The following is a 12769-nucleotide window of genomic DNA, read 5'->3' as shown; positions in this document are numbered from 1 at the left end:
ATGTCTCAGGACAAAGGCTCTCTTTGTGTGAATGGGGCCCCAGTTGAAATGGAGGAGTAGTTTGAGATTACCAGATTATTTCCTACTAGCCCAGTGAGTGAGGCGAGGCGAGCCGCAGCCCTGCACCGTGCTGTGCTGAGGCTGAGCATAATGAGTGTGGTGGCAGGGAACCACAACAGAGCCGGGGCAGAGGCTGCCTGGGAACCAGAGGCCCGTGGCCCGCAGCCAAACACACACACAAATCCTGCCGCACACTTGTGGCTTTTTAAGAAAGCAATTTAGTTAATGATTTCATTTTGAAGCACTGTCATGATGCATGTGTCCTCTGTGCGAGCCAGCGAAAGAATAAAGGAGAAACTAACACAGAGGAAAAGGTATTAGTAAACAAAACAAGCTTCCCCGGCGACCACAGAGAAACATAACATACAACCCAACGTAATGTGGTGTTTGTTGTGTGAACACAGCACAAAAATCACTTGGGTAATAGATTATGGTGGGTATATTACTTGCAGCTCCGGCTTCTTTTTGTGCATCGTTTTGAACAAATGCAGAGAAGAGCAGAAGCACAGTATAAGGGTCAGACGCATGGTTACTGCTAAAGCATTTTGAGTTTTAGTCAGCATCTAATCCACTACAGTGCTCGCTTCCCCGGACTGGAAATACAGCACATTTTTCTGTTCAACCATGTCTGTCAGCTCTCTGATTTTATTAGGGCTATGTTTCACATTCATTTACTCAGGTTTTCTCAGTGCCAGCCCATGAATGAAACCATCTTAGCATTGCTAAAACAGCAGCTTGTACATGTCTTCTGTGAACCAAATTTTTGGGCAATTACTCAGATCAGTGGCTGGGGTTTCTGCTTTTGCTCCTCAGATCTCATTTTTTCTCTCTTTTTTGTATCAGCTGTCAATCACTCATGGTAACTTTTAACCACATCCAAACAGGGCCCAGTGCCAGCCATTCATTTAGACCTTCACTTTTGCTCGGCTTCTTCCTGTTGAACCTGTCAGAATGACACACACTGTTGACCATGCTTTCTATTCAGCACTGGCAAATTAATTGGTTTCAGTGGTTTAAATCAGCAATCAATGTCAGTTTCCCAACATAATAAGCCTTAATCATAAATCTTTGAGGTGTGGCTTGCCTGACCCCTATTCATCATGGCTCTACTAGATGGCCTCATCTGGGTGGAGCAAATGAACTACCCCTGTTTTGATTTTCCAATTGACGTGTCACATGAAACGTGGCTACTCTCGCCCCCCCTTCCCCGGTTCTATCCCAGCCCTTCTTCTCACAGTCCTTAAAAAAAACACACAAGGGCCCAAAGACAAAGAGGGAAAAGAAGTCCAGTTGTCACAAGGGGAGACACATTTGTGTGCCTTCCCTTGTGTGAGAGCGCTCAATGAATACCATTAATTTATTCAGAAAGAGAAAAAGAATAGCAGAAAAGGAAAAAAAAACCCTTAAGAATTAGAGGTGGGTCTCACTGTAGCTAATGAGCTGTTGTCCTCACAGCCCCTAGAATAAGAATACAGCAGCTTAATTACAACCGTGTTGAAGGTAATTTCCTCATTTTTTCCCCTAGCTACAGAAATCTTTTTTATGAGTTGAAAATGAAAGAGAACAAAATTGCTTTTCTTTTCTGTAGACATTTCAAATTTGCCAATTTGGTGACCAGGACTTGTGAAGCATTCTACATCAGGAGAAAAAAAGAAACGTCGATAGTGACGGAGAAAGTGGGCCACTGTGTGTCGACATTCCAGATGTCCAAAACCAACGGCAGTTGTACCAACCCCAGCTCTGCTGGGCACTTAAGTTGCCAATGATGACCTCATGATGGCAAGACCAAAGACTGAGGCCCATAGTTCCCCCGCCATACAGTACAATAAACCCCCCTCCTACTTTCATAAACCATTCACGGTCAGTAGTGCCCATGCTTTTACTGCTCCCTGCAAAATTTCTCCTTCATAATTAGCTATTGTCCTTGAGTATTTGGCCAAAAGTCTATTTTTTTTCTCAAAGGCCTTGCTTTCTCCTTTCTAACTTCCCGTCCTTTTTGAGATTTCTATGCTCCCTATAGATGTATTGTGCATCTCTTTGGTAACTTGGGATGCGTCCCTTCACTTGTGTTTGGCACCCCCCAGCCAGCTCCTCAACTCACTTCTCTGGCGACTGTGAGAGATGTTACACTCGATTTGTTGAAGTGCAGCCATTTGCTGCAAACTCTCCAGCGCACAGAAGAAGTTATCTTTATAAATGACAGAATGGACCTGGCCTGAATAGCGCTTTGTTTACTGTTTAACAAAAAGGGGGCCCCACTCTATATTTCATCTGTCACCATTGCTTTTCTTTCCTTCAACAATGCTCGATTGTTTCCATGAAAATTTCAGGTTCCATGAACAGGAGATTTCTGTATTATTATGTTCCTGCCAAATTCCGATCTCTGTTTTCCTTCTCCTGCTCACAAAGGGCTCATAACTTACTGTCAACTATGAGGCAAGCCACAAAGCTCCACTGTTGCTCAGCAAATAGGGTTGTGTTGGTTGATGGCTTGACTCACTGTGAGGTTTGCTTAAGTGCAGCAGCAGCAACAGAGGGCTCTTTGGGAACTCCATCCCCCAGCAGGCCCACTGAAAAAGAGAAAGTAAAAGAAAGAAAGAGAGGTAAAACAACAAGACGCTTTTCTTGTCTCAGTGCTCTTTTTTAAAGCCTCTCAGGCAGGGAGACAGTTTGTCTGGTGAAGGAGTTGCTGAAGTTGTCGTCAGGCTACTGTTAGTCGTCTTCTGGTGTGTGTGTGTGTGTGTGTGTGTGTGTGTGTGTTTCTCTAAGTGTCTGAACCACAACATCCAGTGTGCTCTTCGTCTAGTGGATAATTTCTGTTAAAGAATGATGCGAGTCCAGGAAAAAAGGGCCAGCAGTGAATGTTTTTGGATGACCATCCTTCATTTGTGAAAGCATACGCATGAGTGAACTTGTGTGTGTCCTGGGGAACTGAGAGGCTGTTATGCCATCCAGCTCTGAGCTTGTGTCCTGGGATCAGGAAAAGGGCCAATGGCACAGGGGACCGAAGGAGAAGGAGGAGGAGGAGGAGGTGGAGGAGGGGGCAACGAGGGATTCAGTGTGTGAGTGCTCATCGACCCTTTCCGAGTAGACAGACAGGGACACTTAAGCACTCTCACACCTGCATCTGCCTTTGCCTTGCGTGGGGGGCAAGGACACCAACCATGCTGTCATGGCAGCTGCACAAGTGTTTAAAGTGAGATACAAGGCAGTTCCTCTAGCAGCATATTATTGCAAATAATTTACCCTGCAAAGTAATTATCAATGCTCTGCTCAATATGTAAAGTGTGCACTTCAGGTGGCTTGCTTAATTTGCTCTGGGTGGCTATCATTTGAGTGTGGATTTTAGCTGTGGTAACCGTGGCAGTTTCTAATAGAGAAGGCATCAGGAGAGAGTGTGAAGTGAGGATGAAGTGCCGCCGTAATTGAGTTGACTTTTTGCAAGGGAAGGTCAACAATAATGGAGGAACAATTTAAACAAATTCATTTAGACAACTCTCCAGTCACTGTACAGTAGGTTACCTTGTTGGAAAATCTGTATTTTCCCAACCATTTACTATATTTTAACATCATTATCTGTAATTACTTTGTCGACTGAGGTTTAGGAGACTTAAATCAATTACTGAATCGCAGACTGAAAAATAGTTGTGGCTATCTCTTTTTCTGATTATGTGTTTTTAAAGCTGCAGAAATAATAGGATAGGCAACATGTATGTGCGCGCACACTCTGCGTCGAAGTGTGAGTGTGTGTGGAAAAAAGAGGCTAACTGTGTGCAGTATACAGCCCGTGTTACGAGTTGATTATGTATCCAGAAACCTGGCTGCTGCACAGCATGGCACAATCACAATGGAGGGTGATAATTTAATTGTGCTAAACGGTGGATTCCGTGTCAATGCTCCTCCAGCTGGGAGCTGTCAGGTAGTAATATCTCATTATGGCAGGTGAAGAACCCAGAGGAACCCTACCACGACACCTGTTAGAACAGGAGGAACCCCTGAAGGGAAACACACAGATGATTTTCTCTCTCTCTGACTTTCTTTTTCTCACACACACACCAGTGCGCACACACACACACACGGTTTAACGCCCCCAAACTATTTTCTTTAGCTACTTCACTTTAGAAGATAACTATGATGATTATACAACTTATTTTCAAGGTTGCTGCTTTTGTTTGGAGGCTGATTTAAACAAATAATCTCACATATGTTTTATTTTTTAATTTATCTTTAATTATTTATTTATTTATTTTAACAATGACTGCTTAGTTTGGTGCACATATTTGCCATAGCACCTTTTGTTAATTGGCTCTATTAAAAGATTTCATGCAGTCAGTCAACGGTGTCAGGGAGTAACTAATTACAAGTAGTGAAATTACAAAATAAATGCAATCAGTCTGTGTTACGGAGATCGCTGATTACAAATTACATATAAATATATTCTCTTCTATGAAAGGTTTATTTGTAGAATTTAACATTCATTCTGTTGTTTGCATCTTTTTGTCTTGCAGGAGTGCCTTCTTTCTAGAGATTAAAAACGTAATCAAAAAGAAATCAAGTTACATTACTAGTAATTAGAATAGTTACATTAGGGTAACTAGTAATCTGTAACCTGTTACATTTCAAAGGTAACCTTCCCAACACTGTCAGACACCTCAAGTGTTCTATGCTTTAACATGATTGGCAAATTGAAACAGTTAAATTTACCTTTACTTACATAAATAAATATATTTTGTACGTCTTAGTGTTTCCTATTTTTTTAATTATTTGTGTATGTTTATATGCACATGCATGCTGTGCACTGATTAAAGACAGTCACATAGAAAGTTAAAGCCTTTTATCTGATATCATCTGCTCTCCCATCCCAGTTTTTAAAAAACAGCCTTTTTGTGTTTAATAACTGATTTGATCTTCTCTCCTTTTGTCTGCTGATAACATGTAAAAGGAAGAAGGTGTGGGATCAAAACCCAAAGGTGCAAGACACCAGTAGCGAGACACACAAGTGGGCATGTGGGCGGGTTGGGGAGACGGGGGAGACGGTGTGGAGTTACTTATCACTATTGTCTATAAAAGGTAAACAGTGTGACAGAGCAGATACAGCGGGTGAAAGTCAGTCAGACCCTTTTACGATGAAAGGGGAAATGGGATAGCCGAGGACACATGGCCCCTCAGTCACAAGACCCCCTTACATGAGCAGTGCACAACACTCCTTTAATACTCACCAATTAAGCAGGGGTTGTTTTGCACGATGATGAAACATTATCGCGGGGAACAATTCATGACTCAAAGCATTCCAGGCCATATGAGCCCGCGGCTGGAGAACTTAAGTCCTAATCCTTCAAATGTGCGCAATATTGTCAGCTATATTTAGGCCAGTTCTCTTTTCTAGCTGACCCTCCCTCGTCTCTGCCTCGACTCCTCAAAGTCACTGGGGCTTTGTCTTTGGGAAAGACAGCAGGAAGGCAGCATTTCATGCACTTATTGATCACTGTGGTTTGTTAGTTGTCCATTGTTGTTGTGTAATCAGGCATGAGGGAGGGCAGCTTGTCAAGGATTCATGAGCTACCTCTGCAGTTCACCACATTTGCACTGTTTAGTATGTTAAAGCACATTTTGGGCTTATTTTGCAGAGAAACTGATTCAATTATTAATGTTGGTAAAGTTATTTCAACAGCAAGAATACACTATAGTTGTACAAACAGGGCTGTTTTGCTGATTTTGTGAGCAGAGAGGCTAAGACTGTTCACAGTGTGGTTCTATGAGAAAATATGATCACATTCTACATGCATCAGTGGTACCCACGTTCAGCTGAATTCTCCTTATTTTGCTCCTCATCAAATGTCTTTGTTGCATCTTTGCTGATCTATTGCACACAAACCCCTTTAGATCTCAGCGCTGTGTGATCCCTGCTCCAAATATGAGGAATAAAATACCGTATGGTTGCCCTCAGATATTTTCAGAGAATTACTGCCGCACTTCCCCTTTTCCCTTTCAATAATATGAGGTAGTATTGTATGGGGCTTGTCGGAGGTGGGGGTGGGGCAGAGGGGGTTCTCCGCACTCTTAAGCTGCCTGAGCGCAGCCCTCCCAGCACTGCTAATAAATTATTAACTCCTGCTGACAAATACTGTTATGGAGCCTGCCGCAGATCTGTTGCATTCTTTAACAAGATTGCTGTAGACACATGTTACAGGAGGATGGAGTCTCCATCGCTCCCTCTCTCCTTTTCTCTCTCTCTCTCCCTCTATCCCCTTCTCTCACTCACGCCTCAGCAGTTTGACTGATGGCTGGAGACCAAAGTAAAAGTGCCTGAGAGACTGAATATTTTAGTGGTAAAATAATACCACTTGATTTACTGTGTAATACAAAAGCAGTGCTTTGTTTCACTCTCACACTCCATTGAGGACAAGGTGCTTGTTGCTCTCGAGGCTCGGGCTTTTTGGGTGCATGAATAAAAAATACACAAGAATCTGCGTGCCTGATCGGCTCCCACCACGCACACACGCACGCACTCACACACACTCACACACACATGCACGCCTCCCCTTCCAACCCCCCCAACCCCGCTGCTGCCCCCTCTACACGCATGCTCTGAACTTTGCTCTGACTTTTGATTTTCAATTAACAGTACCCAATTTTGAGATCACTTTCTATTTGATATAATTACAGGAAACAATTTAATGGCTGATTAAAATTGAGGGCTGAGTCCCACTAAAGACACAGCTGACAACACATCCAGGCGCTAAAAGACTGAAGGAGAGACAGGCAGGCAGGCAGGCAGGCAGGCAGGCAGGCAGGCAGGCAGGCAGGCAGACAGGCAGTCAGTCAGGCACGGGTCTCGCACTCCTGCCCTGCCATCTACCTGACTTACTGGGTTTGTTTGTACAGCTGCCGAGACACATGAGATTAACTTTGGCTGCCATTGTTTAGGTCCCCCTTCGCTGCCCAGGTTGATCTGTGACTATGTGCCAGTGTGTGTGAACGAGAGTTAGACAGAGTGTGGTAATGCACAGTGACTGTTTTATTTGGATACAACACTTAATGCATGTTTCAGAATTATGTCCGATCTGTTTCAGCATCAGTGCAGGTGGCTGGTCTGCTTACTGTTTGGAGGATTAAAACAAAACATGGTGACATAGCCTTTAATTTCTCTGCACTACTAATTTAGAATTAATGTCCAGAAGTTTGGAGGTCTTCTCCGACTTCAAACTTTCTCTCAAGACTAAAAACTTTTCTGATTTATTAAGCAATGGCATCTGCACTGTCACTTTTGCACTGCCTTTTATTACTATGCGATGCTATACAAATAATCTCGCCAAGATTATCCACAGACAATATAAATTCAGCAGTGTGCACATGGACAATACATTCGAACGACTTCTCTGAGGAAGATCAAGAACTGTCAGACTCAAAGACGTTGTTCATAAATGGAACATATATTTCCCTATCTCTCAGTGCCTGACTCTCGGCAGAAAGCGCAAGGACACAATGGCCCCACAGCCTGTCTCAACCTTGAGAGTCGTCCCCCCCCCCCCCCCCCAGGCAAACTGAGGGTGGAACTAAAGTGCTGTCACACTGACCCCTGTGGATAGAGCTGGAGAACGGGGCAGATGGTGATCAGTGATCAAATGTAGTGCAAGAACTACCTTGAGCATTTTGTCACATACAAACACAGACCTCACACCCCCAATTTGTCTTTCTCCTTCCTCTCACACGCACATACGCACACTCGTCCTCTTGCGAAGCTTGAGCCCCATGTAGTCACATCCTCGTTGTAATGGTCAACGTCCTGTAGAATAAAAAATAAATAAGCAGAACAACAGCTCAGGGAAAAGCGGATTACGAGTTAAATATGCTCCAGCTCCTTCTCTCCACTTCACATCAGTAGGAAGGCCATATTATCCCCTTTTTAATTTAATACCAAATGCATAATTAGATTTGCTGGCACAGTGTTTAATTTCATTCATTGTAGCACACAGCATGCGTGCGGCCTCATTAATTGTGAGAAAAAGCGGAATTGGTTGTATAAATTCCACACCGAAAAGAGTTGGGTTGTAAAAGAGGGGGGGAAAAAAATTAAATTAGAATTAACATGAGTTTCCTTTGCACCTGATATGTCAAGTACACTCTTCACTGTAATATTCATGAAAGCATGTGACAGATTTGTGAATTTAGTCCTCCACTGTTCGCTTTTGATTTTTAAGCTGCTTAAGTGGGATTTGTTGGCCCGAGGGAACACTGTCACACCAAAATGTTAATAATTTCCTAATTTGACGAGTGAAAACAAAAGAAGACAAGGCTGGGTTTTTGTTTGTGTTTGATTGCTTCTGAGTTAAATCAAAGATGGTGATGAAATGCCTGAAGGACAAAACCACATCAAATCAATTAAGCAATAATTAAAAAAAAAATAATATTACAGAAAAAAAAGGAACCTTGTTTAACATCGCTGCATACCAGGAGTAAACTTATTTGTGAGGTTTTTACTTTTTATCTGGATGGTAGTCCCACTGCCTGGCTGACCTACTGCCTGAGTAACTGTCTTGGGGTTTGGGCCAAGACCCAAGCAGGCACAGTTCCAGCCCTAGATCAAGCCATCCATCTGCATTAGGATTAGGGACCCCACTGCTTGCTCCAAACACAGGCCAGAGCAGGCACAGGCAACAGTCAGGTGGAGCATTCAATCCATGCAGCATTATCTGCTCAGGTGCACCACTTATAATCCCAGTAACAGCCACGCACAGTCACTTGAACACAACTACAAGTCGTCCATGACATACTTGAGGGAACAGCATTCCTTTCCACGTACTTTTGATGATCCACGAAAGATATCGTTTCCTTTTCTTGACTCTGTTCTGCTTTTCCTGCTCCACAGCAGAGTCATGTCTTCCAAGCAAGCCACGTCTCCCTTCGCATCCGTGGTTGATGGGGATGACGCCATGAGTCAGGAGCACTTGTCTTGGGAGAAAGAGGAGAGTGCCGAGGCCCATGGCACCCCACAGCTGCCCCTCCACAGCCTGCTCCATGGAAAAGCCCATCCCGATGAAATGCAGCCGCTCAGCAGCGTGCCGCCAGAAAGCGACTGGGACAGCCTGGTGTCAGCCCAACAGCGCATGGTGAGACATGTCAGCATACACACATAAAACCTCTTTTAACTCTTATTTGATGGGGATGTGGTGAGGATGGAATAAAAGGGAAACAGAAGCATAAATGATGAAGTAAAAGTTTCTTTTTAAAGAAACCTTGTAAAGCAGAACTATGTCAAATCTATGAGATTACCAGACTAGGTGCGTTTACATGGACCCTAATTAACAGCCCAATCAAAATAAAAATGCCTCATATAATGACATCCAGCCTTATCAGAGGGAATTGTTAATCAGGTTGAGAGGGGTGGTGATCATCCATTAAATAGGAAAATATCTGCACCCAATAACCATGTAAACACTTAATCCGATCTTCTCTCTCTGGTTGGAATAAATATTTCTGCGCATGTTTGCTCCACATGGAGGTTATATTAGATGACATCGCTGGTGCGAGCACCAACACGCCACAACAGCAGTTTCTACACGCCTCCTGCTGCTGATTATGATAGGAAATCGTTCATAAATTCAAAAAATATTAAACGCTCTACTAGTGCTCTGATACATAAGGGATTTTCTTTTTTAAACAGTAGCTTTATGTAACATTTTTACAGGCTGTGTTGTGAAGTCGCTGGACATATCAGTCATCTATCGCTACCAGTGGCAGTGGCCTGAATATCAGATGTTTAAAGCATCTACTGATAGTCTGCATTTGAGGTGTTTAGGGCAGTGGTTCCCAACTGGTCCCGCCACAAGGTCCAAATTTCTCCTTAGTCATTAGTTCGAGTTCCACACAGTTTAATACATTCAGCTCATACGTGTGGTTGGCCATGTCGTCGAGCTAGCTTGCCATCTCTTTCACGTAGCTTTCTATTAGTCACTCATTCTACAGCAGGAAATGGAACTTCAAAACAAAAGCTCTGTGACAGAAATTCACTGCACTTCAAAATAAAGTGTGTTTTTTACTTACTTGACATGTTTGCGACCCACTTTTGGACCACAACCCAACAGTTGGGAACCACTGGTTTAGGGGAGACCTGTAATTTGTAGCTACAAAAAATAACCTTGGTTACACTTACGTTATTTAGGTACTACTGAACTGTGCTAAGGCAGAACCACTTCTCCTTCTACACTTTATGTATTGAATGAATTGAATTTTCTCAGTAAAGCTGGGAAAACCTTCTTCTGTTATATTTACAGCATATGAGATGCTTCACACTGGGTGGAACCACTTTGCACAAGTCAAAGAGGCTAGATTCTAATTAAATGCTGTGGCGCATGTAAACGCACATCTTGTCGTATCACTTTAGCGTCCTTGTAAACCTTTAAGTGGGAATATCTAATCAGAATGATTTTAATCTGATTGAACAAACGTTGTCCATGTAAGCGCAGCTACGTCTTACTGTCTTCACTTGGGTATTCAAGATCAAGGCTCAGTGAGCACCTATTGTTTCTGGGTTATTCATAGAAGCTCTGCAGATATTCTAACCCTAGCTCCATCCCCGTGACTCCCTAATGCCATGAAACCTCTGGGAATCCTGGGTCTTTAGATCGGCAGCTCTGCCAAACACTAAACCATCAGCTATTATTAGGTTAAACAGAGGACCTCCTAACTCTCCCTCTAATAATGCGAATGGCTCATAAAATCACATCACGACTGATGGAAGGTCACGATGCATTCTTGCTGCTATTAAAGAAACATGTCTTGTCCTCGGCGCACGTGTGTTGTTTTTCTTGTGTATACGCTACATCTGCAGCCAGACGCCAGACGCTGTACATTCTAAGTGCGGAGCTGCTTTGATGTGAGCGGAGCGAAGAAGAGCACAGGCACTTGTGGGCTATAGACATGTGAGGCAGGTGGTTGTCTGTGACAGACGGGTCTATGGTAAAGAGACCCTGAGGGCCTCTGAAGGAGCTCTGCAGTTGGCCAGTGAGACCCTCAACACCTCAGCATTGCAGCACAATGCACACGAAAAACACACACACACACACACACACACACACACACACAAACACATACACGCACAAATCCAGCAGACTCATGATGCTGGGGTGTGCATGCTGACAATGTAGGTAATTGACAGGCAAAGGATTGCTCTGGTGTTGACAGTAACAGGAGATTTTAGCAAGTTTTAAAATGGGAAGCTGAAGAGAAAGAATAAAAGTATTAATAAAACCAACATCCAATCGATCAATTATTAATACTAGTAATTATGATTTGTATAGCACCTTTGTAAAATTGTGTTTACAAAGTGATTTACAAAAATGGCAATTACAAGTCGAGCTATATTAGTTCTAAATGATGGAGAGACAAAACAAACACCTTCAGTCATTCTCACTTCAAAGAGTGAGTGAGACGAAGGACACAAAGAGAGAAAGAAAGGTAAAATGGAGGACGACAGGGTGAGACCGAGAGAAGAAAAGGGAAAGGCATAAGGCGAAAGGAATGAGAGTGTTGCCTTTGCTGATTACCTGACTCCACTGCTGTGCCATGCGTCTGTGTGGGCTGTGCCGTGAACCTGCGCCAGCTGATTAACCCAGCACTGCTCCACTCCCCTCAAGCACTCTCCACTGTCTCTGCCACACTGCATAATCATCCAACACAGGGCTGGGAGGTGCAGAGTAGGCTTGTAGGTCGTGCCACCCTGGCGCTTGGTACCAGACCACCCTACACACCACTGCAACTCTGCCTGGAGCTCGACATGCAACGCAGGGATGAGAAATTGGCACTGGCCAGGTTCCTTCACCACATTCCTGACGTTTTTTTTAATATACGTATTTACGATTGTCAGCAGCTCCAGACATGGTTCTATCATGCTGCTGTCTTACATTCTGTTATCACACTGCTGCTGATTAAAGCTCATTTTTCCATGATAGCCTTGCACTATGTGTTGGATAAAAACGTGTGTCATGTTTATTTCCCTCGCTACGAGGCCCAAAGTTTAAATCAGAGCTAACTGTTCCCCCGTTAAAGGCTGCAAACTCCTGGCTGCTTAGCCACCTTCTGCTTTCTCAGACTCCACAAACCATAATTAACACCACCTTCTGTCAGACGCAACCCTCAGCCATGGTCTGTGTGCTGACTACACACTCCCATGTGCAGAGTGTTCTCTCCCTCTCTCCCCCTACCCTGGAGCTCGCTCCCATTCTTCTCCCCATTTCCTTCATGTCTCTGTTTGTGCACAGGGAGCACTCAGCCAGTCAGCCAGAGACAGGACCCTTAGTTAAATACTAAACCATACACAGGTGGGACTGAAAAACAACAACAGCTCGAGACAGGACACAGATTTACGATGGCTCAAGGCACTCAGCTGAGAATAGGTCTCCACTAGAAAATGAACAAATTACACAGCAGTCACCCTAACACAAATGCACACTCAAAAGCAATTTGAGAAATTACAGTTGGGAGGTTTCTCTGTGTAGTCTCTGCAGATGAAAAGTAAAGAGCACATTATGGATATGCCCTATGAAAGTGTACCTCATCATTTCATCTCAGTTTTTTCACTTGTCATATCTCATTTACCTGCAAAGCCAGCTCTGTTGAAGACACAGAAGCGGCTGTATGAAAGCCAGAGAGGAGCTATTTGATACGGCCAAATCGCCCCTGAGCTGCAAAAATGTAGCAATCACTGCAT

At 43.6% G+C, this 12769-nt stretch overlaps 1 protein-coding gene across 6 annotated transcripts in view; it reads left to right on the top strand.

Moving 5' to 3' along the window:
• The window catches only part of sox6 (SRY-box transcription factor 6), a 149224-nt gene that overhangs the window by 41039 nt on the left and 95416 nt on the right, over positions 1-12769 (top strand). For all 6 annotated transcript variants that reach the window (XM_050043079.1, XM_050043098.1, XM_050043116.1 and 3 more), the window contains one exon: positions 8930-9170. In XM_050043079.1, coding sequence (XP_049899036.1) covers positions 8930-9170 — 241 coding nt within the window. The remainder of the gene's footprint in view (positions 1-8929; positions 9171-12769) is intronic.

This window comes from Epinephelus moara, chromosome 1, assembly GCF_006386435.1.
Source record: "Epinephelus moara isolate mb chromosome 1, YSFRI_EMoa_1.0, whole genome shotgun sequence".
Taxonomy (NCBI): domain Eukaryota; kingdom Metazoa; phylum Chordata; class Actinopteri; order Perciformes; family Serranidae; genus Epinephelus; species Epinephelus moara.
Note: the sequence above shows the minus strand (reverse complement) of the source record. Positions and strands in the feature narration are given on the sequence as shown.